This window comes from Lipotes vexillifer, unplaced genomic scaffold, assembly GCF_000442215.2.
Source record: "Lipotes vexillifer unplaced genomic scaffold, Lipotes_vexillifer_v1.1 scaffold914, whole genome shotgun sequence".
Lineage (NCBI taxonomy): Eukaryota > Metazoa > Chordata > Mammalia > Artiodactyla > Lipotidae > Lipotes > Lipotes vexillifer.
The window spans coordinates 1,816,060-1,839,482 of NW_006780388.1; the positions used below are offsets into that span (position 1 = coordinate 1,816,060).

At 52.3% G+C, this 23,423-nt stretch overlaps 2 protein-coding genes across 2 annotated transcripts; both read right to left on the reverse strand.

The window, feature by feature from the left end:
• Nucleotides 1-597: 597 nt before the first annotated feature.
• On the reverse strand, nucleotides 598-10,215 carry MMP25 (matrix metallopeptidase 25). The gene is made up of 10 exons (XM_007453504.1): nucleotides 10,049-10,215; nucleotides 9,502-9,634; nucleotides 7,706-7,841; nucleotides 7,307-7,599; nucleotides 2,192-2,368; nucleotides 2,024-2,108; nucleotides 1,775-1,857; nucleotides 1,336-1,488; nucleotides 1,000-1,257; nucleotides 598-848 (listed from the first exon to the last, which is right to left on the reverse strand). The coding sequence occupies exons 1-10, from the start codon at nucleotides 10,136-10,138 to the stop codon at nucleotides 598-600; spliced, it is 1,659 nt and encodes a 552-aa protein (XP_007453566.1). The 5' UTR covers nucleotides 10,139-10,215.
• An 18-nt stretch (nucleotides 10,216-10,233) lies between these two features.
• LOC103071736 (proline-rich protein HaeIII subfamily 1-like) lies at nucleotides 10,234-10,868 on the reverse strand. The gene is made up of 2 exons (XM_007453657.1): nucleotides 10,507-10,868; nucleotides 10,234-10,459 (listed from the first exon to the last, which is right to left on the reverse strand). The coding sequence occupies exons 1-2, from the start codon at nucleotides 10,866-10,868 to the stop codon at nucleotides 10,234-10,236; spliced, it is 588 nt and encodes a 195-aa protein (XP_007453719.1).
• Between the last annotated feature and the right edge of the window lie 12,555 nt (nucleotides 10,869-23,423).

A 23,423-nucleotide genomic window follows, 5' to 3' on the forward strand; every position in this document is an offset into this window, starting at 1 on the left:
AGAGGCGTTTTAGGGACAGGATGGTGACCTATTGAACGTAGGCATTTCTGGTACCAGCGTGGTGACTAGAAAGAAGGTCCACCCAGAACTTGGGACACCTGGTGCTCAGGGATGGTCTCAGGGCTGGGTTTGGGGTCCCCACCAATATGGCTTGACTGGGACTTCATGGAAGCAGGGCAGGGTGAGAAACGTCAGAGCAGCGGGTGGAGAGCCAGCCTGGGGTTCAGCGACCCGGGCAGGCCTGTCCTGTAAAGACCCGAACAGCTTGGGACAGCTGCTGTTGTCAGGCGGGTCCAAGGCTGCAGGGAGTCAGCTGGCTGAGCTCCGGGAAAGGCTAGGTATTCCGGGAAAATAAGAGTCCTGCGGGGTCGAAGCCAGGCCGGAGTCTGGGTTGCCAGGGGAGGGGGAGGAGAGAACTAGGGGGCCAAACACGTGGGGCATTCAGTGGCAGGGCTAGTCCTGTCACCACCCCTTGGCCTTCCCAGGGCTTAACTCCACCCTCATCCGCCCAGGTGCATCCTCGCTGAGCTCCGCCTCCGGGGACAGAGGGCCCGCGGTGGGAGATCTGGTCCCTTCCGTGTGGCGGGCTGTCCCCCCTCAGCGGGAGGCGAAGCCCCCCACCAGCAGGGGCAGAAGGGGCAGCAGGGGGGGCACGGACGGCCGCCCTGCCGCCTGACTGATCTCGCACTGACAATCGCAGGCTCCTGGCTTAAGGGTCGCTTTGGGGGGTCTGGGGGCGGAGCAGTCCAGAAACTTAGGGCCCATTGGTTGGGGGGAGTCCTGATCGGCTTTGACGCTGCCCTTGGGGAAGCGCCAGTAGTGGGCGCCCTTGAAGAAGTAAGTGTCACCTGCGGGGATGGAGCAGATGCTTCAGGGGCTGGTCCAGGCCTGCCCCTCCCCCTCCCCCCGTGCAGCTTCTCTCCCCAGGGCTCTCCAAAACCCCGGGACGTCCTCTAGCTCCCCATCCCTCGGCCTCTCCCCGCAGGCGCTCTCTCCCACCTGTGTTGCTGACGGTGACGTCGTCGGGGGCGTGCGGTGCCCCCTCCCAGAGGCTCAGGTCGCGCGGGTAGCCGGGGTCCGGGCGCGCTGCCGCCTCGTCGTACCGCCAGTACCGCCTGCCCCGGATCAGGTAGGTCTTCCCGTTCAGCGGCCAAGAAAACACGGCATCCACCTCCTCTCCCGGGGGCAGCCCCAGCTCCGTGAGCGGCCGCGCGGCGCCCTCCAGCTGCCGGTCCTGGAACACCCAGAACTGCGGACCTGAGTGGGGGAGGGGGGGAGGGGCAGTGAGCGGCGCTGCGCATGCCCGGAGCCAGCCACGCCTCGAGCCCCACTCACCGCTGAAGAGAAGGATCCGGCCGTCGGGATGCCGGGCGTAGGCGGCCTGGATGACCTTCACCTGGGCCGGCAGCCCCTCCCAGAAGCGGTGGAGCCGGGCGGGCCGGGGGGACACCAGCTGTCCCGAGGGCTGGAGGCGCCAGAACCACGGGCCTACGGGGGAAGAAGGGGTGGGCATGTGGGCGTGAGATGAGACGGCAGGAGGTCTCCTCCCCGCCCCCTCCGCCCGCCCCCAGTGTGTGGCTCGAACACAGCGCTAGGTTTCCCCTCCCACCGCAGGTCTGCAGTGGCTCTAGGGTGACCGGCTTGATCCAGGGCTTTCCTCTTTTTAGCACTGAAAGTCCCGCATCCCTGCGAACCTCACAGCCCCGGCGGGCGGGTCACTCTAAGTGGGTAGGAAGCCAACTATATGGGGTCGGGGAGGTCCGAAGTCACTTACCTTTGAAGAAGAAAGTTTCGCCTCGGATGTTGGCGATGGCGTCAAAATGGCCATCACATCGATCAGGAACGGGCTGGAAGGGGCTGGGAGGGAAAAGGGAGGTGAACAGAGAGGGTTGGGGGGCCCCTCTCCCTTTACTTAACCTGGACAGCATCCTACAAGGCAGGGACTCTTACCTGCCCATCTCGTGTAGGAGGACCCTGAGGTTAGGGAGCTCATTCAAGGCCTCACAGCAGGAGAAATACTCACCTGTCCGGGGGCAGGGCAGGGGGCGGGGGAGGAGGAGCCAGGGGCTTCCTTGTGGGCTTGTCAAGTGGGGTTTGGGGTGCTTTCCCTGTGGAGAAACCGTTAGAGAGCGGTGAGTCCCCTGACCCTGCTGCAGAGGCTACCCGGTGAGTGCCCCATCGCTCTTTGTACCGTAGAGCTGTTGCAGGCCTTCGAGGTCGTCCTGGGACAGGCGGTACTCGGTGGGGTTGCCCACCGGGCCCTGGTAAAAGGGCCTCATGATGGAGTTGGGCGCTGAGGAGTGGCCCAGGCCCAAGGCGTGGCCAAACTCATGAACAGCCACGGCAAACAGGTCCGTCCCTTCGCCATCTGGGGAGGGAGGGAGAATGGGCTGGAGCTGTGCCCCACCCCTACCCCTAGCACCCCAGGCCCCGGGGAATGGGGCCTTCTGCTGGACAGAAACAGCCAGGAGACACTCAGAGGTGGCCATGGCCTCCTCTACCCAGACACCCGCCCCCACCCCCCCCAGCCATTTTATCCTTCCTCTCTGCATTCACGTATTTGGTAAATGTTCTTGAGTAGCCTTGTTTGACAGTGCTAGATACTGGAGTGCCAGTCTGAAAAGACCCACAGAGCAGGTTGGGGGAAGAGCAGGAGGAAACAGTGTGAATAGAGGAAGGAGCAGCTTTACACTGATGAAGCCCCTCCCCCAAGAAGGCAACATACAGAAACATTCTGGGGGAATCAGGAGCCTCAGGGTGTGTGCAGTTCTCTTAAGGGAGCTTTTTCTCTCAAGGGAGCCCTTGGAGTACCCTTCTCACAGCTCCAGTCTGTTGGCAGAGGCCCCCCACCCCTCCAAACCCTTCCCACTCCCACCCATGGGGAACGATGGTCAGACTTCATGGCCCCACTCCCGCCCCATGGTCCGCCGTCCCGGGTTCCCCCCCCCCCCCAGTGCCCACAACCCCTCAGTCCTCTACTTCCCCTCCCCCATCTTCCTCTCCCACAGCCTCCACCCCCACCCCCACCTCCCTGGGGTCCTCGCCTTCCCTCCCCACCACTGCAGACTTCATCCCTCTCAGAACACGAAGCTCCAGCAGGGACTCTCCAACCACAGCCTGCTAGCCCTGGCGCCCAGCCTCTCTGACCACAGAAGCCTCTCCCTTGGGGACACAGCCCAGGCGCCAGGACCTAGCCTCTCCACACTCCCAGCTGCTGGCCAAACCCCAGCGCCTCATCGATTCCTGAGCCAGTGAGAGGCCAAGGAGGGACAGAGACAGCAAGAGAGGCAAGCAGCCCCGCCTGGAGGTATGGATTTCCCCAGATGTTCATCTACTTCATGGAAATTTCTAACTAGAGTGAGCAGTGCTGCATGTGGGTTTATTGGAAGTAACCTGGTGAACTGAAAAGCAAATTTCTCTCCACCCCTCAAGGCCACTAGGCGAGAATCTAAGGATGAAATGAGTGAGTCATTAGCAGAGTAGGAAAACACTTGTCCCCACTTACTTTTCACAAACCTCTACCTCCTATCCCCATTTTACAAGTGAGGAAACTGAGGCACAGAGAGGTCAAGTTAAATGACAGAGCTGGTACCCTGGCTGTGCTGTCCTGCAGCTCAGCAATGATTTCAGATGTCTTGGTCAAACTCATAAGTACTGATGAATTCCCATGTTGACTGTGGATTTTCTCACTGCACTGAGTGCTTTTTCTAAGAAATTGGAGGACAGGACATTTGGTGTCTTAATTGGGTAGATCTTTTTCATATCTCACCACTCCCCTCCACCCCGCCTTGCCTCTCCTTTGGCCGCACCCCTTTCTTGCACCCTTCTCACGCTATTCAGCTGGGGAAATTACACAACCATGCAGATCCAGCCACGTGAGACTCCCGGTGCCCATCTCTGGGGGTCCTCAGCACCTCCTCTCATCCTTGCCCACAGCCTCAGCAGGCAGCTCCTTTGCTCTCTCCACTCAGCTTCAATTCCAGACTCATAGCCCCTGCAGCCCGCTCCCAGCCCCAGCCCCAGCTCCCAACTCTTAGATGACAAATGCTGACAAATGCATTTCCTATTTCATCAAGACAGGCCGCTGATGTAATCTGTAACTTCCTGTGCATCGGGCACAGTGCTTCATCTCCCCCAGCTCACCTCCTGCCTCTTGCCGTGCCCTGGGCGGAGGTCCTTGCCTAGCTCACCTCCTCCAGGACAAGGACAATGCCCCACCCATCCGTTCATCACTGCATTCATGCATGCATGCATCCAGCTGTCCATCCATCCATCCATCCATCCGTGTGTCCATTCATCCATCCATTTATCCATCCATTAATCCATGATCCATCCCCCACCCCTTTCTTTCTATTGGCTCATCCACTGTCCCTGAGTGCTCAAGACTCCCTCATCCTAAGACCTGTCTGCCCCCCATCCATATCCCTTCTCCCTCCCCAACAAGTTCTCTGGTCAGTGGTCTGAACTCAGCCTTCAATTCCTCAGCTCCTCTCATGCCTCTGTGGTCTAGATTCTCCCACCACCCACCAAGCCTGTGGGCACTAAGGTCACTTTTCCCCAGAGGGTCAGATCCAGGCATAAATAACTTACTGGACGATTTGCTGCCCTGCTCACTCCTGTCCACTTCCTCCTTTTCTTTTGTTCTTGGTCACCTTTCAGCCTGTTTTTTTGTTTGTTTGTTTGTTTGTTTTTGCGGTACGCGGGCCTCTCAGTGTTGTGGCCTCTCCCATTGTGTGATTTGCTGCCCTGCTCACTCCTGTCCACTTCCTCCTTTTCTTTTGTTCTTGGTCACCTTTCAGCCTGTTTTTTTGTTTGTTTGTTTGTTTTTGCGGTACGCGGGCCTCTCAGTGTTGTGGCCTCTCCCATTGTGGAGCACAGGCTCCCGACGAACAGGCTCAGCGGCCATGGCTCACGGGCCCAGCTGCTCCGCGGCATGTGGGATCTTCCCGGACCAGGGCACAAACCTGTGTCCCCTGCATCGGCAGGCGGGCTCTCAACCGCTGCGCCACCAGGTAAGCCCTCAGCCTGGTTTTTCTCCATTTCCTTTCATTCCTCCTTCCCTGCCACCCTCCTCTTAATTATGGGATGCCCCACAGCTCTGAACTTGATCATCATATTCTACATTCTCCTGGAACCTTACCCCCAAGTACTGCCAACTCTCAAATCTGCCACCAGACCCAGCTCATAGCAGCTGGCAGTGAACAGCCTGCTCTGTGCTGAGAGCTGTAGGTGAATTATTCGTCTAATCTGCAAGCCCATGGGACCAGCACATACTATTATTATCCCCACTTCTCAGATGAGGAAACTGAGCACATTGAGGTCAAGTAACTGATACACGCAGCAGGCAGAAGAACCCGGAGATCTTAAATTCTGCATTACATAGCCTCCCTATGGTGAATTTGTCTATCTATGTGATCTGCACCTCACCCAAATCCTCTACAGAGCCTGTGTGCCCATCCTCCGGCCACCCCCTTCCCCAGGAAATGGCTCTCCCTCCTGGCCCAGCCTCCCCTTCCCTGAGCAGTCTGCAGCCAGTAGCTGATTGATGTGGGGGGCAGGGGGCTGGAAGAGCTGGCCCCCCTTCCTCCAGGCAGAACCAGCCCTGTGGCATTATTTATGCTCCAGTGTTCCCTGTGGGGTCAGGCTCCTGTCCAGCTGAGACCACATCCTTGCTTAGCTTCTCTCCCCAGTCCTCTCCTGCTTCCCTTTCCCCTGAGAACATGCCCCCAAAAACTGCTTGCACAAGAATTTTCCTCTCAAGCTCCAGTTCTGGGGAACCTGACCTAAGTTGGAGGAATCCAAATTCTAGTGCAAGATACCCGACCACTAACGCACCACCTGCACTGACCAGCCAACCAGCACTGCAGGCACACGTCCCAACCTGAACTCACCCCTGCCTTCCCGAGTCTGCTTCTCCTCCTCCCCCACTTCCCACCTGCATTAACAGGACACCATCCTCCAGGGGCCTTGAGCCAGAAACCTGGCTGGTACCCAACCATCCTCACCCCCTTCGCCCCTAGAACCCAGTCAGATCCCAATCTTTGCCCATCCTGACTAGACTCCCCTCAGAGCTGCCCATTGCCCTCTGCCCCCACTCCCATCCCCTCCACCATCTCTCACCTGGACCCCAAGATAGTTTCCTGCTTCCCTGTCCCTATCTTGCCCCCAACGGCAGCCAGTGGTATTTCTAGAATGCAAAACCTTCCAGTTCCCACTGCCTTCAGAATCCTATCATCCAGACCCCGCCATGTGCTGTCCAAGACCCCTCGTGGTGTGAGACCTGCCCTCCAGCCTCTGTAGTCCCCTCCCAACACCATATTTTTGCCTTCCAGCCCCAAATGTCCCAGGCCGTTTCTCCCCCCAGTGCTCCCACCCCAGACTCCCCTGGCCTCAGAGAGCTCACTGGCTTGTGCTTTCTTATGTGTCCCCCCCGCTCTCCCTCACCCCCACCCCCCCCCCCACCCCTGCCCTGCATACGCCGGGAGAGTGGGACCTCGGGCACTAGTTGGCACTCAGTATATATGTGTGGAACAAACAAAGTCACCACTTCCAGGAAGTCCCCGGCACGCGAGCTTTGGATCAGCCTTCCTTTGAGCACCCCCAGGCTTGAGGACATCCTCTGTTGTGATTCCCCGTGGTTGTGTCACCATGTGTAGCAATTGCCAGTTACTCTTCTGACTCAGCTGCTGGCAGAGCTGTGTTTTTGCCCCTTTAAGTCCTTGGAGCTGAGCATCTAACAGGACTCTGTGATGGGCAATTTTCTGTGTTAACTCGGCCAGACTATGGTGCCCTGATGCTTGATCAAACACCAGTCTAGATATTGTTGTGGAGGTTATTTTATAGACATGGATAACGTCTATATTCAATTGACAGTAAGTAGAGCAGATCACCCTCCATAGCGTGGGTGGGCCTCTTCCAATCAGTTGAAGGCATTAAGAATGAAAACTGAGGTTTCCTGGAGAAGAAGGAATTCTGCCTCAAAGACTGCAACATAGAAATCCTGCCTGGGTTTCCAGCTGGCTTGTTCTGCAAATACCGGACTCAAAAGTGCACCACCAAGTCACCTGAATTTCCAGCTTGCAGGCCTGCCCTACAGATTTTGGGATTACCAGCCTCTGCAATCCTATGAGGCAATTCCTTAAAATAAATCACTTTCTACACATACATACACACACACACATATCCGACTGGTTCTATTTCTCTGGAGAAGCCCAACTGATACAGCCTCCATAAATGTAATTTAAACTTAATTCTTAAGGACAGACAGATCTGGGGAGAGGGTCTCTCAGAAGAGGGGAGATTGTACCTTTTGACCCAAAAGTCCAGGTCTCCTCATCATCGAAGTGAGTGTCCCCAGAGATGGAGTGCTCCCCAGGGAAGAAGGCATGGGCGAGGGTGCCCCCCTGCCCGTCGAAGGGGTAACTGTCCTGGTGATAGGCCCGGGCAAAGTCGATGAGGATATCAGGCTCCATCGGGCCCTGAGAACCCACTTCCTGGAATTCGAGGCCTGACTCAACACCCCAGGTGGTCAAGGCATGGTGCATGAGGGTCCGCACTGTCTCCTGGCTCAGCACTGAGCCCTGGGGGAAGGAGTTTACCCTGGAAAGAGGGGGGGCGAGTGAGGGGGGCCGAGGAGAGAGAAGGCAGCCACTCACTCGAAGGTGGGTCAGGCAGGCCCAGGGTGGGAGAGGGCGCCAGGACCTACCTCCACGTCAGGGTTCGCTTCTTCCACACGCTGCCACTCAGAGCATACCGGCGGCGCCGCCTGACCAGCCCCGCCGTCCCCAGCACATCAGGCAGGGAACAGCGGGGCTTATGCATGGTGGCCACTGTCACAGGGTCTGGGGGAGAGGTTGTGGCAGAGAGGGGTCACCAGTAGGCACCAGCTCACTTTCTCCATGGGGAAACTGAGTCTCATAGCGCTTCAAACACTTGCCCAAGAAGGCCCCACATCTTCGATTGGAACCCAGGCCATCTAATTCTGGAAGCCAGCTCATACCAGACTATGACACTGCCCTTCTGGGTAGTATCACTCTCTGCAGGGCCCTGCATGGACTCAAGAGTCTCAGGCCAGGATCTGGGCATCCTGCTTCCCTGAGCCCTGGCCGCTGGCCTCTAGAGAAAGGAACCCTGGGGGTGCAGTGAGAACTACTCTCTTGGAGGCTAGAACCCCCTGGGAGGTTGCCCATACCTCACACGCTAGCTCCCAAGTCCCCATCACATCCAGATAAAGTTGAAAGTCCTCAGGCCAGCTGGGTCTCTGGTCTGTGGCAAGCCCCTCAGATCTCCTGGAATCCCCTTTACCAGCTTGGCTCTATCCCCAGCCGTCCCCTCACTCCAAGTGAAGGTTGAGGGGAAAAAGAGCAATTGAGGGCTTCCCTGGTGGCGCAGTGGTTGAGAGTCCGCCTGCCGATGCAGGCGACACGGGTTCGTGCCCCGGTCCGGGAAGATCCCACATGCCACGGAGCGGCTAGGCCCTGTGAGCCATGGCCGCTGAGCCTGCGCGTCCGGAGCCTGCCACAACAGTGAGAGGCCCGCGTACCGCAAAAAAAACAAAAAACAAAAAACAATTGAGCACATCCTGTTGCCCAAAGGGTCCTACTCCCCTCGTAGCCGGACAGGACCCCTCCACCTCTCTCTTTCTTTCATTTAACCCAACAGACGAGCCTCTCAGCTCTTCCTCCAAAATATACACCCTGGATTCAGCTGCGTCTCATCACATCGTTGCCTGAACACTATGTGCCTACTTCCTGGTCTGGGTGCTCCCCACCCTCCATTCTTCAGCAGTAAGCAGAGGAAGCTTAAAATTGCAAATCACAAAAAAAAAAAAATTGCAAATCACATCAAGTTGCCTCTCTCCCTCAAACCCGCTCAGGGTTTCTTATCACACTTGAAATCAAACCGAAACACCTTTCACTGGCCCCTGATCAGGCTCTTGTTTAGCTCATCAGTCCTCCTTTCATTACAGGCATGCAAGCCAGTGTCTGCCACAGGGCCTTTGCACTTGCCTGGGACATTCTTTTCCCACATCTTCCCATGGCTGTTTCCTCCTCTTTGTGTCCTACGAATTCTTCAAGTCATATGAGCTCCTCCCAACTCATATGACATCTTTCAGAGGGGCCTGCCCTGCCCAGACCAGCTCCCTGAATACCATTAGCATTTTATTTTCATCAGAATGCTTACCACTATCTGAAATTAGTTTGTTCTTGATCTGTGTGTGTCTCCCTCTAGAATGTTAGCTCTGTGAGAGCAGGGACCTCATTTACCTTGTTCACCACTATACCAGCGGAGCCTGAAATGACCTCACATGTCATTTATCAAGAAGAGATTCCTGATAAATATTTACTGAAAGAGGAATATCTTAGAAGCTCCGAGTTGGGACCTGAGGTCAGCATTTCATAGCGCCCGTGATTCAGATACACGGGAGGTTTAGAAACTGCGGTTGGTTGGGTGGGCAACAATGGTCAGGCTGGGCTGGGGGAGGGGGTGGGGGCCACATACCCAGGACGCCTGTCTCCGGCAGACCCGCAAACCTCTGCATGACCTTGATCGCATCCCGCAGCTTTGCAGGGCTCTGCAGCTGGGCCTGGGCAGGGTGAGGTGGCGGCAGGTAGCCATAGCGAGTCAGCCAGTTCTAGACCAGAGAAGGGAACAGGGGAAGCAGGAAAGGTCGAAGAGATGGGACTTTCCCTTCCCACCACCATCCTGGAAGCCCCACCTCTCACCAGACATGGATAGTCCAGAGTCCTCAACCCCGGGTACTGGCCTGCTCCCCATCTCAAGGTACAGGCCCTCCAGCCCTGGGCTTGCCCTTGTTCATCTGTTCCCAAGAGTCCCCACCTCCCCACCATAGCCCCTTTCCAGATTTCCAAATTCGGGCCCCGAACCTCCTGACGAATCCAATAATTCAGGTCCGCTGTCTCCATCCCCGGTCATTCTTTGGACATTTGAACCGCCCCCAGCTTCCTCTGAACCCGGGAGTCCAGGCCCCGGCTTCCCTCTCCCAGCCCCCCTGCAGGTCCAGGAGCCCGCGAACCCCGGCACTCACCACGCCCAGGCTCACGTTCTGCGCGGAGGGCTCCCGGGCGCGCGCGGGCTGCGGCAGCAGCGGGAGCAACAGCGCCAGGAGCCGGAGCATGGCGCGGTCCTGCCCTGGCAACCGGCGGAGCTCGAGGGGACCTGACCCGCGCCGCCCTGGGGATCCGGGGGTGGAGATCAGGGGCCCAGATTGGCTCAGGGGACCCGGCGCCGGATACGAGGAGTGGGCGAGGGCTGGGGGTCCGCTTGGGGATCCGGGACCCTGGGAGGCACGATGCGGGGGGCACAGGGGCGTCCAGCGGAGGGCCGGCAGAGTTGAGAGGGTGCGGGAAGGGGGCGGAAGCTCGGGCTCCGGGTCCGCGACGGCCGCCTCTCGGGGATGCGGGCCGGTCCTGTCCGCGCCGACGGCTCCTCCTCCGGACTGGAGCGGCGGGCCCGGCGGGGAGGGCCGGGTCAGGCGCACCCTACTAGGCGAAGACGGCGCAGCTGGGGAAAGGGCCGGATCTTCGGTCTTCCAGAGAGACCAGGCGGGGCGGGGGGGGTCCTCCGAGCGCTTCACAGATAGCAGGGCGCGGCCCCAGCCCCGGCCGCAAGTTTCTCTTCCCAGATCCCGGCTCCGGTGGGACTCTCCGGAGCGCCGCTCGCTTCTGCTTTCTCAGATACTCGAAGCCGGGCCCGGGGGAGGGGCGGCTCGGGGTCCTCCCCTTCCCCCAGCCGCCCTTCCCGGAGACCCCAGGACGCTCGGCAGGCCAAGCGCAGGGGGGATTTCCGGGCGGCGGGAGGCTGGGCCGCTTCCCCCTCCGCGGGGCCCTGGCACGCTCCCCGCCCATCTCCGCCAGCGGTCCCAGTGTGCGCGCGTGCGGCTGCCTGTGGCCACCGAATTCATTCCCCCAACCACGTGGGCTGCGCGGGTCTCTGCTTCCTACGCGGTGGTCCTAGCAACTCTAGATCCCAGACCCGGGGTCTACTTCGTGGCAGGTACTAGGCATTTAAAAATCCAGTAACATGCTCTCAGGAGCTGGAGCGCCGGCCCCGTGCCGGGAGCGCAGGGCGGAGGAGGGGTCAACAGGAGAAGATCCCGGAGGCACAGCCGCCCCTCGCGCCCCCCGGGAAGCCGGGTGCTGGGAGGCCGAGCAGCTGGAGAAGGATGAGGAGGAAGGTGGGGGTGGACTTCCTGGCGGGGGCGGCTGAGTGAAAGAGCTCAGTCTGTGGCGCAAGCAGGGCAGCCACAGGACCCCATGTGTGTTTTAAACAAAATAAATAGTGAGCGGGATTAGCAAACTAGAGACGTAAACTAAAACACTGAGATCCTGTGCTGATCCGCTGGGGCTGCCATAACAAACTACCATAGACCAGGTGGCCTGAACAACGAGAGAAATTTATTTCCTGACAGTTTTGGAGGCCGGAAGTCCAAGATCAAGGTGCAGGCAACGTCGATTTTTCCAGGCTTCTCTTCTCACCTTGCAGGTGGTTGTTTTGTCCCTGTGTCCTCACGTGGTCTTTCCTCTGTGCCCACGCAGCCTTGGTGTCTCTTTGCGGTCCATATCCCCTCTTCTCATAAAGACACCAGTCACACTGGATGAGGGCCCACCCTAATGGCCTCATTTTACCTTAATCACTTCTTTAAAGGCCTATCTCCAAATCCCCACATTTTGACTGGGGATTAGGACTTCAACATACAAATTTAGGGACACTGGTTCAGTCCATAATGGATCCCGTATGCAATAAAAACGTCCATTCCTTCTCCTGGTGTTTCTCCTTTGCTCTCACACACTACCACACTCACAATGTTTAACATCTGACACCAGATGTGTGGGGTTTTTCCCCACATCGGGCAATTCTCTGTGACACCAGCTGGGTGTCCTACGATTCTTCAATTCTGATAGTAACCAGAGTTATTGAAGACCCCGCAGGTTAAGGGTTCAGTCCCATGAGACTGCCCCCATTTCAGATGCCAATCACAAGTAGGAGGTCTCCAGGTCACCCCAGGTTCTGCCAAGTTGGCTACAAATCAGAGGTTCCCATGACTTCCCCCTCCTTGGACTTGATAATCTTTGCTAGAACAACTCACAGAACTGGGAGAAACACTTACTTACATTTACCAGCTTTTTATGTAATAAAAAAATAGAATAAGGAATATAGATGAACAGCCAGATGAAGAGATACATCGGGCAAGTTCTGGAAGGGTCCCCAGCCCAGGAGCTTTTGTCCCCGTGGAGTTGGAGTGCACCACCCTCCTGGCACGTAGATATGTTCACCAACCCAGAAGCTCTCTGAACCTCATACTTTGGGGATTTTTATGGAGGCTCATCACGTAGGCATGATTAATTATTAACAATATCCAGCCCCTCTTGCCTCCCTGGAGCATGAGAGGTGGGACTGAAAGTTCCAAGCTTCAGGTGACCAGCCCCCATCCAGGAGCTATCGAGAAGCCCACCCAGAGTCACCTCATTAGAACAAAAGACACCCCTATGACCCAGGAAATTCTGATGGATTTAGGAACCCTGGGTCGGAAACTGGGGACAGAGACCAAATATTAGAACAAAAGATGCTCCTAGTACTCTTATCACTTAGGAAATCACAAGGGTTTTAGGAATTCTGTTCCAGGAACCAAAGGCAGAGACCACAAGACATATTTTCTATTATTTCGCAGCCCGCCCCCTTGTCTAGCCATGGAACACTTACAGCAAAACAATATGGAACTTGAAAGATACTGGCATGTTACAGAATCCTATGCCGTCAGCAATCACTCCAGTCCATCATCATATCATATGAAAGTGTCTGCCAGAGTGAAGCCGCTTAGGGTCTCGAGTTTCCATCTGATCTTGTCAGGTTCCAAAAGCATGAGTGGTCTTGGCACATATGGCTTCACCCTTCCAGGCATCTGGTATAATCGAGCTAACAGAGAATATCATCTCTTGCTCTGAGCCTCTTTCAAGGTGTTAATGTAATACTGGATTTCCCTCATGACATAATTCATTTAGCCATTACTTTACCCTTAGCTACTGTTCCTCCTTCTCTACATTGACACCCAAATGCTTCCACCTTTGGAAGGGACGTTAGGTTCAGCCACTGTGCTGGTCCAGACTGTAGGCAGCTATATTAGTCTAGCCGGTGCCTCCCCCTTGGTCCACAGAGGTTGAGGTCACACAGGTGCAGAACTGGCGGGCTATCTTTACCAGCATCACTATAGCTGCATTCACTGTCAATGCCAATTTTGTCAGAGGAGGTGAAGGCACATCCTGCCCCATCAGTCCCGTAGGAATTCTGACATAAGGTTTGAAGTATAGTTGCAATCTCTTATTTAGGAATCATCACTGTTTGGTGCACCTGTATTTGCAGCCCTGGTCATGGAACCAGGTAGGAAGAAAAAAGTTGTGATGATGTGGGGAAGAAAGAAAGAGAAAAAAAATGAGTTGTTATATGAGCATCCTCCTCCCTTGGGAAAAACTACATAAGTCTTACCAGCATTTCTCCCCACCCTGTCTTCCCCAGATCCACCAGAAAAACAGAGACATCTACCCAGTGGGGACACTCCTTTGGCCACACTCATACCTGCATTACACAGGGAGGAGTATAAGCCAGCTCTTTATTTGTCCCATTTTAAACAACTAATGCTTGCTCCAATTCTCTACCAAACTAGTACTCTGGACATTATGAGCTATAAAGTGGGGTCCTTGGTCTGAAGAAATGATGATCGGCCACCCAAATTGTCACAATATCTTCTGTTCCAGTTCTTTTATATTATTCTGAGCATTTGCATCTACCACTGGCTAAACAAAGCCCAGTCCAGAATCGGTGTCTATTCCCGGCAGGACCCATCTGTACCCCCCAGGGATACCAGCATTAGTCTCACTTGCCAGTTAAGATCCAGGCCTTCCCCCCAGGGAATCTGCCACATAACTATCTCCATTCTCTGTCTCTTGCTTGTTGACAAAACAGCTCTTATTGGCATTTTGTGCCTCAGGGGGTACAAGAGGACCATGTCCAGATTCAGCCCAACTCTGGCATTGCTGTAGGGACCCCATGTCCATTTATCTCATGGGCCCAGGTGGCAGTCACCTTAAGGGAACACATAGGAATCTCTGCTCATTAAGCTGTTAGGGGGTTCCAAGGATGGACATTGACGTGCCATGTCCTACTTTCAAGCACCCCTCAAATTTCCATAGTTATTTCCACGGGGCTGTGTCCCATATGGGCATCATTTTATTTATTTATTTTTAATTATTATAATTATTTTTTGGCCACGCTGTGCTGCATGTGGGATCTTAGTTCCCCGGACCAGGGATCAAACCAGTGTCCCCTGCAGTGGAAGCGCAGAGTCCTAACCATTGGACCATCAGGGAATTCCCTAGGCATCCCTTTAACAGGCCAGGTTTCCGTTGCCCTCCTGCCTGACCGTGAGTCTGTAGAAACCAAAACATAGGGAATTTCACCACTGCCAATTCTCCCATCATGGCTAGGAAAACAGCTTGCAGTTCAGCCCTCCAGACTGATCTGTTTTCACATTCTTTGATCACAGTGGTGGCGTTCCAAAGAGGAGGTTGTCTGTTCACCTTGGAACTGCTGTCCACAAACCAAGCATCTCCTTGTTGGTCAGTCGAGAGCTGTTAATAGGGCACTCACTGTCCAAGCGGTGGAATCCAGAGCTGCTCACACAGATCCGAATTCAGTCCTCGGAGAAGAGAGGCTCCCTCCTCGTGACGGTCTCCCCAGGCAGCACCATCTTGTGAAAACCATTTCCATCTTATGATGGAACTCTTCTGGGTTCTGCCATCCCGATTAGAGCATTTCTCTGACATCACCCTAGACGTAATGGGTATTTCAGGTTTTAAGATCATTTTATGTCCTTCAGTCATGGGGTAGCTTCAATTAATGTCTGAAAACAAGGTAGTAAATAACCCTGGAAACTCTCCAGTTGAAAGTCCCAGTAGTCATCACTGGGGGGTGCTCACAGGCTTTTGCCTTAAGCCCCAGTCTACAATCCACATAGGTCTACCGCACAGAGACTCTGTCCCTGCCAGCACCCCACCTTCTATTCAACGCTGTGTAGAGTCGGGCAGTCTTACTGGTTCCTGTTTAGCACGTCCAAGTAACCTTGCTTGAAGGGAGGATTTGCACACCTTCTGTTTCACAGTACTAGTTAGGGAAACATTCCCCAGTCAGATACAGTGTCAATCCCTCTAATTGCACTCAGGTAAAAGAGGCACTTCACAGAAAGTCTGATAGAGTATTCCAATTAGTAGAATTCCAGTTAGTAGAACTTTTACCTTAATTCAATCAACCCTTACATTCCTAGACCTGGCCTCCGCTGGGACTCCATCTACAGGTTTGGAGTTTACAATACCAGGGGAAATATTCCCAGCAGGACATAATATCCATTCCCATAAAACAATAGGTAAAGGAGACACTGCTTCTTTACATAAAGCCTGTTTAAACATTCCAACTTCCATAGTCTCATGAACTCTTGCACTTCTAGTTCTGTTTTCTCAATCTGATTGCCGCCAAGTCAGGGCTTCACCAACAGGTTTTGGTACCACAGTGAGTGGTGAGTGGGGCTCCTGTGTCAAGGAGTCCTGGGAAGTTCCCTTCTTCACTCCCCGACTGTTTCACCCACTGTTGTGCAAAAGGCTTTGGATCGGAGAAGATTCTGGGAAGATGGTGGAGTAGGAAGCACCAGGAATCTGTCTCCTCACCTGGACAACAATTGCACTGGCAGAATCTGTCTGATGGAACTATTCTGGAAGTCTGAGGGCTTACATCTTCCAGGGGAAGGCTTGGACAGTAAATGGCCATCAATTTCAGCTCTCAGTTCAGTAGTAGCTGCCCATCCCCCACCTGGAGAACATGCAGGAAGGAAGGTGAGCAAAAAAGGACCCTGTCCTCCGAAGATGGGGGATCTGGGCTCTGACGGCTGAGACTGATCAATGCTTCTGATCGGGGAGCTGTAGACAGAGGGGCGGCAGCCATTCTTGTGGCACCTCGCCCGCTGCTGCAGCCCCTGCCCATCTGGCTGAAGTGAATGCCAGGGGATTTAAAGGCCCCGGACCCCTTTATAACCCCTTTCTTTTTTTTTTTTAATTAATTTTTATCGGAGTATAGTTGCCTTACAATGTTGTGTTAGTTTCTACTGTACAACAAAGTGAATCTATACGAATACATATATCCCCTCTTTTTTGGATTTTCTTCACATTCAGGTCACCACAGAGCATTGAGTATTAATCCCCATCTTTTAACGATTTTCCCCTTTCAGGAGTCAGACATTAAAGACTAGAACATTAAAACAAAACAAAACAAAACAAAAAACCTGCATCTATGGGGAAAATTAGCAAGTGACTGTGTGTGCACAAGGAAAGGCTCAGAAAAGACCTAAGAACACATTAAGTTCACACCTCAGTCACAGAGACAGCCTACAACATTCCAAAAAAAAAAAAAAGCCCCCAAACAACAACAAAAAACAGCAAACCCTGGGGAGGGGGAGAATCTGACTTCCAGAGTTACCACATTATTAGATTTAAATGTCCCAGTGTTCAACAAAAAATCACAAGGCACACAAAGAAACAGGAAATATGGGCAGTTCAAAGGAAAAAAAAAATCAACAGAAATTGTCCTTGAAAAGACTTAATGGCAGGCAAATACTACAGGATTCCACTCATATGAGGTACTTAGAGTACTTAAACTTACAGAGACAGAAAGTGCAGTGGTGACTGCCAGGGGCCAAGGGTGGGGAGAAGGGGTAGTTTGTGTTTAATGGGGACAGAGTTTCAGTTTCACAAGCTGAAAGGAGTTATGGGGATGATGGTGGTGATTTCTGCCCAGCATTGTGACTGCCTGTAACGTCGCCAACCTGTACACTTAAAATGGTTAAGATAGGGCTTCCCTGGTGGCACAGTGGTTGAGAGTCCGCCTGCCGATGCAGGGGACACGGGTTCGTGCCCCGGTCCAGGAAGATCCCACGTGCTGCAGAGCGGCTGGGCCCGTGAGCCATGGCCGCTGAGCCTGCGCGTCGGGAGCCTGTGCTCCACAATGGGAGAGGCCACAACAGTGAGAGGCCTGCGTACCAGTAAATCTTAAATTCTAGAAACCTACCATGTTCATGAATAGGTTGTGTAAAAACCTTCTGATCTTTTTGTTGTTCTTGTTTTTTGGTTGGGGAGAGGATAGTGGCTGTGTTTGAACCCTACTGGTTAGCCTTTCATATTTTTCATGAACCAAGACATAAACAGAGCCATCTTACCTTTAATACTCTTCTCACATAACGTACATAAAAAGGAATAAACAAAGCCAAATTTCTATCACTGTCTATCAAAGAAGGGGCCAGGACAAGCTAAGTACCAGTTCTATCTTTGGCAAAAAAAAAAAAAAAAAAAAAAAGGTTAAGATAGTAAATTTTATATACGTGTATTTTACCACAATAAGAAAAAAAAAGTTAATGTGGAAAACAAACAAAAGAAGGCAGACAAAAAAATAGATCATGCTATATGATTCCAGTTATATTTAGCAAATGCAAACCAAACTAGAGGGATAGAAAGCAGATCAGTGGTTGCTTGGGTGGCGTTAGGGGGAGGCAGAAGGGAGGAATTGAAACCGAGCAGAACACTGCGGTACCCCCGCCTCCCCCGGAGTACAAAGGCCCTTCCAATGTCCCCTGCCTCTTGTTTGTAGAAAAGCTGAAGTCTCCCAAGCCTCCCTGAGTCACAAAAGAGCAGGCTCAAGCAGTTAATGATCAGGACGATAGAGTCATAGAATCTTTCAGTGTCTGATGCACATTCTTGAGTTGCTTTACAGATACTGTAACTGTCCCCCAGAGGGAAAAAGCATGATGACCAGACTGCAGCCATGACATAAGCTGCTCCATTTTGAGCAGTACTGACTCTTTGGCTAGCACAATTCCAAGTACTGGCCTCAAGAGAATGCGGTTAACACTATTGCTCATAATAATCTGTATCTTTGTGGGCGTCAAAATAATTGTAGTTTGCTCTGCCCGTATATGTAAGCGGGCAACTAAAATTGTCAGCAAAGAGATGTTATAGAAGTATGTCAACATCTTCCACTCTAAGACTATGACACCCGATGTCAGCAGGAAGAAGTTACAGAAGATGGACCTTCTCCCTTAATCCCTTAGAAATGGAGTGATGTCTGACAATGCGGATCTGTAAGCAGCTTTTTGCAGGAAAGAGCTCTTTGCAGGAAAGAGCTCTCTGCAGGAGGTCCCTTTTGTCTTGTCACTTTAGCAAAGCCATATTGTAACTAACCTCCGGCCTAAGCACACCTTTCAAATCTTTTGATCACACAATACTTAGCCTAACCTGATTCTTTCCTTAGATCAAAGAAATAGAAATGAAAAATAAGGAATTAACAGATGACTAGATCTTTTTCCTAGCTTCCCCTTCAGTAATCTCGTGAAGAAACTGTGTGAACAAAGTGGCATCTAAAGAAAGATCATAAGGAGTCGACAAGGCTGCACCCAACGGGAGATGGTGATGATTCTGACCCCCTATCTCAGTGATTAACTGATGGGACTTCCCCGGTGGCGCAGTGGTTAAGACTCCACTCTTCCAATGAACTCAGATCCTACTTGCCAGCGAGGTGCGGTCAAAGAAAAAGAAACTGACAGTCAGTGATTAACTGAGATTACCTCCCCTTTAAAAACTTTCATAGCCAAGCAGAATCTCCAGCGCTGGTTCTGGGACTTGAGTCCGACCTCTCCCCAGGTTGCTAGCCCCCTGATTTTTTTTGTGTTTTTTGTTTTTTGGCCATGCCACGCGTCATGCGGGATGTGGGATGCAGGATCCCAACCAGGGATTGAACCCGTGCTCCCTGCAATGGAAGCGTGGAGTCTTAACCATTGGACCACCAAGGAAGTCCTCTCTTCACGTTTTCCTCTTTGTTTCATTCCTATCAATATTCGTTTTATTCACCTTATTTCTTAATAACCCTTTAAAAATGTTCACCCTGCCAAGACCTGTCTCTTGCCTCTTAATTCTCTCCTCTGCCTTTCCCCATTTTCTTTTTCTTTTAATAACTAAATTTATTTATTTATTTATTTATTTATTTATTTATGGCTGCGTTGGGTCTTTGTTGCTGGGCTTTCTCTAGTTGCAGCGAGGGAGGGCTACTCTTCATGGCGGTGGATTCTCTTGTGGAACACAGGCTCTAGGCGCGTGCGGGCTCAGTAGTTGTGGCTCACAGGCTCTAGAGCACAGGCTTAGTAATTGTGGCGCACGGATTTAGTTGCTCCGCGGCATGTGGGATCTTCCCGGACCAGGGCTCACACCCATGTCCCCTGAATTGGCAGGTGGATTAACCACTGCACCACCAGGGAAGTCCCCCCATTTTCTTGTTAATTAACCTAATTTTTTTTCTTTAGTAAGACCCATGAGGGGTAGCTGGGACCGCAGATTTATAAGGCTTCCTGAACTGTCCTTCAGTTTTGCAGCAGTCAGGTTATGTGGGGTACCCATGCAAAAGGGCCACCCCCCAACCAGAGGGTGGTCAGGGTAAGGGGCATATTTCGTGGGCGAATATTCAAGTCATTTTAAAGCCAGTCCCAGGTGGCTAACATACAGAATTGTCAGCCACTTCATCTGTAGTGTTCCACTTGGCATTTATGGGGCGAGATGGATAGTTCTCCTTCTCAGGGTAATCAGACCTTACTGTGGCTTTTATTCAGTCTACCAGGCTGGCTGTCCCCTCGGGAATAACCTCCTGTGGGTCTGGATCACTTATAAGCATCTGTGATTCTTTCATACTGAGCTGTGGGTCCTGAACAACCCAGACATGCCCTTCCACTCTGCAGACTCAAAACCAAAGAACAGCCCCTAAGCTAGTTACTCTCACAATCCATTTCAAGAAAGGGTCTTCAAGAAAGTGATGATACTGATCCATGAAATGAAAAAAACCCTTCACACTGTCCCCCTGTTTTCAGCAGTTTCTTGGTTTTGCCCTTCCCCCACCTTGACTACCTTCCTGGTGACCTGAGGTCTCAGAGGTACTTATGGTTGTCCCTGCGTGACTTTTCCCTCACTGGGTGGCATTAGGCTAGTGGCCAAAGCTCAGACAGTATCAAGGTTCCACCCAGCACTCTCTTTTAATTTCATTTTAGCTATTACCGATAACAATAACCAATTGAATCGTTTGCCGTTTTCTTAGTAGTTTTCATTTCCTTCTGCCTCAATTGAACCAACTCCCTGGGAGTTGGGTCCATCCCTAAATTCCACTGCCAGCTTTTACCTTTAGTACCTGAGTACAGCACAGCTGCTTCTCCAGGCCATGGGTGACCATGTGGCCACCAGGAATCAAAATCTCCGCATTCCCTGCCCTTTTATCCTTTCTCTTCCCAAGCCACAAGCTTCCATGAGTTCTAGCAAATCCCACTTCACTGACACCAACTTAATGAAAACCTCACTTCTCCTGGTATCCCTATTTACAAGGATATCAGGAGCTTTGTGCCAGGAACTGAGGGCAGAGACCAATATATATTTTTTCTATTATCTCACACCATGTTTGTCATCGGATTGGCAAAAATTAAAAAGTCTGATGATACCAAGTATTAGCTAGCTACAGGCTAGATGAAACTCACACTCTGCCGACAGGAGTGTGTTTCCTGGTTGCTCCGTGATGGGATCAAACCCTCCACACAAAATTTGGTTCAGAGGTGAAGACTGATGAGGTCACACGTAGCCAGAGAGTAGGATAAGATTGATGACTCACATAATGAGGCTTCCTGGGAGGAGCAGGGCAGGTTCCCAAGCAGGTCAGAAATGGCTTGAGAGAGTGAGGAGGGGCTTTCACTGTGGTCAGGGGGTGAGGCTGGGTTGAGGGCCCCCCCACACTGGCCAGGGCTTTCCTGAATTCAATTTCCTGCCTGTGCAAGGGAGCAAGCATCAGGGCCTTCTTATCAGCTTGCCCAGATGTGGGACACAAGAGGGAAGAGGGAAGCCTGAGGCTTTCAGGCTATCAGCAAACATCAGAAATGGAGCTGGACTTCTGATTACAGAATGTAAATTTATACCTACCCTTTGGAAACTGGTTGGGCGATATTTAATAAAACTGAAGAGTATAACCTCTGTGGTAGGTAAAAGATGGCTGCAAATTCTTCTCTACTCCTCCTGTAGGGAGGTGGAATCCACTCCTTTCCCCTGGAACCTGGGCTGACTCAGTGCCTTACCTGACCAGTAGCATGCTGTAGAAGTGATGGTTCTGGGAACTTCTGAGTCTTAAGAAGCCTGGCAACTTCTGCCCAGGCTTCTTGGAACCTCATTTTTGGGGAAGTCGGCTGCCACGTGAGGAGTCTGGGATAGCCTCGCTGGGAGGAAATCCAGGCAGACACATGCAGAGGCTGCGTGAAGAAAGAAACGCTTTCTCGTCCCAGCTGACCCAGCCAGCCAGCCCAGGCGCCAGACATGGGAGCGGAGAAACCATCTGACGACTCCAGCCCCAGCCACCATCTTACCTGCAACTGCATGAGATCCCGGCAGAGCCCAGCCAACCCTCAAAACTGTGAGAGAGAAAACCAAATTGCTGGGCTTCCCTGGTGGCACAGTGGTTAAGAATCTGCCTGTCAATGCAGGGGACACGGCTTCGAGCCCTGGTCCGGGAAGATCCCACATGAAGCCTGTGCGACACAACTACTGAGCCTGTGTGCCTAGAGCCTGTGCTTTGCAACAAGAGAAGCCACCACGATGAGAAGCCCGCGCACCGCAATGAAGAGGAGCCCCCGCTAGCCACAACTAGAGAAAGCCCGCGTGCAGCAATGAAGACCCAACGCAGCCAAAAATAAATTAAAAAAAAAAGTTCTAAAGAATAATTTAAAAAAAAAATTGCTGTTCCAAGCCTCTAAATGGTGGGATAGTTATTACCCAGCAAGAGATCACTGGAACACCTCCTCCCACTGATTCTACTTCCAGAATGATGACAGCATAAAACTTCCATCCAAGTGTCCATGGAGCTCTATGTACAAGGATGTGCATTAGAACATTGTTTATAATGTTGAAGAAGTGCCAGAAGACTAAGTGTTCATTGATAGGAGAGTGGAGAAATAAATCGGGGCATAAACATTGGATGAAATACCTTACAGCTGTTAAGAACAAACTAAATCTAAATACATTATCCTGGATAAGTCTGAGAAACATTTTGGAAAACAGCTGCTTCTTCCCCCCAAAGTCAATATCCCGAAAGACACATAAGAAGGCAAAGGGAGTGGGACTTCCCTGGTGGTCCACTGAGTAATACTCCGTGTGTCCAATGCAGGGGGCCCGGGCTCAATCCCTGGTCAGAGAACTAGATCCTGCATGCATGCCGCAACAGAAGATCCTGTGGGCCACAACTAAGACCCGGCACAGCCAAAATAAATAAGTAAATATTAAAAAAAAAAAAGAAGGCAAGGGGGCAGATGAAAGGGGTCTAAAGAGAAATGTTCAGTCGCTCACATGTGATAATGGTACATGATTATGTAGAGGGATATCTGCATCCTCAGAGATGCAAGCTGAAGTAGCCAATGGTTTAGTAAAATGTGTGCGAGTGTGTCGTGTAAGAGAGCAAGAAAGCAAATGTGGCAAAATGTCCACCATTGGGAGCCTAAGTGGAGGGTATTCATTGTGTTATTTCAGCAACTTTCCTTTAGATTTGAAACTTCTCAAGCCTATTGATTCCACTGATATGTATGACATGGATGAATCGCAGCAGCATTATGCTGGGTCAAAGCAGCCAGGAGCAGGGACTTCCCTAGCGGTCCTGTGGTTAGGACTTGGTACTTTCACTGCCACGACTCCATTCAGAGAGCAATCTGGAAGAGGCAAAGTAAAGCAGATCAGTGGTTTCCAGGGGATAAGACCTGCAGAAGGAGCATGGGGAGCTCTGGGTGATGGACCATGGAGCTGGGAGAGCAGTGTGGGAGAGATGCCCGTCAGGGGCTCAAGGAGGAGCCAACACTGCTCACACCTTGATTTCGGGCTTCTGGCCCCCAGAACTATGAAACAATACATTTCTGGTTTTTGAGCCATAAATTTGTTATGGCAGCCCTAGGAAATAAATACCTACCAATAAAAGCCAATTTTTTTTTAAGTTGGGAAAAAACTTGGAAATATCAGGCTAAATGAAAAAAAGCAAGTTACGGAACAATGTATTCAGTGCAAAACATTTTATAGGAAAGTTTTAAATGCCCCAAACAATACTACTTACTGTTCATAGACTCTATATCTGTCGTAAAAGCCCAGAGGCACCTTGGTCTGGAAGTGCACCATTCCCTGGGTTGCCTCACTGGAGGGGGTGGGGCATTCTGCTGGCTTCCGCTGCCAAGCAAAGGCTGCCCAAGTCCTTGTGAAGTCTGTGGAGGCTTCCCCAGGGAGGAGACACCAGGACTCGGAACACTAGGGGCCCACCAG

Bases quoted from the DNA above. Each gene is read 5' to 3' on its own strand.
- MMP25 (XM_007453504.1), bottom strand. From the start codon at position 10,138: ATGCTCCGGCTCCTGGCGCTGTTGCTCCCGCTGCTGCCGCAGCCCGCG. The intron at 9,635-10,048 runs GTGAGTGCCGGG...TCTCTGGTCTAG, and splicing joins AGAACGTGAGCCTGGGCGTG to AACTGGCTGACTCGCTATGG. The intron at 2,369-7,306 runs GTACAATCTCCC...CTCCCTCCCCAG, and splicing joins CTGGACTTTTGGGTCAAAAG to ATGGCGAAGGGACGGACCTG.
- LOC103071736 (XM_007453657.1), bottom strand. From the start codon at position 10,868: ATGGGCGGGGAGCGTGCCAGGGCCCCGCGGAGGGGGAAGCGGCCCAGC. The intron at 10,460-10,506 runs GTAGGGTGCGCC...CCGCCGCTCCAG, and splicing joins AGCTGCGCCGTCTTCGCCTA to TCCGGAGGAGGAGCCGTCGG.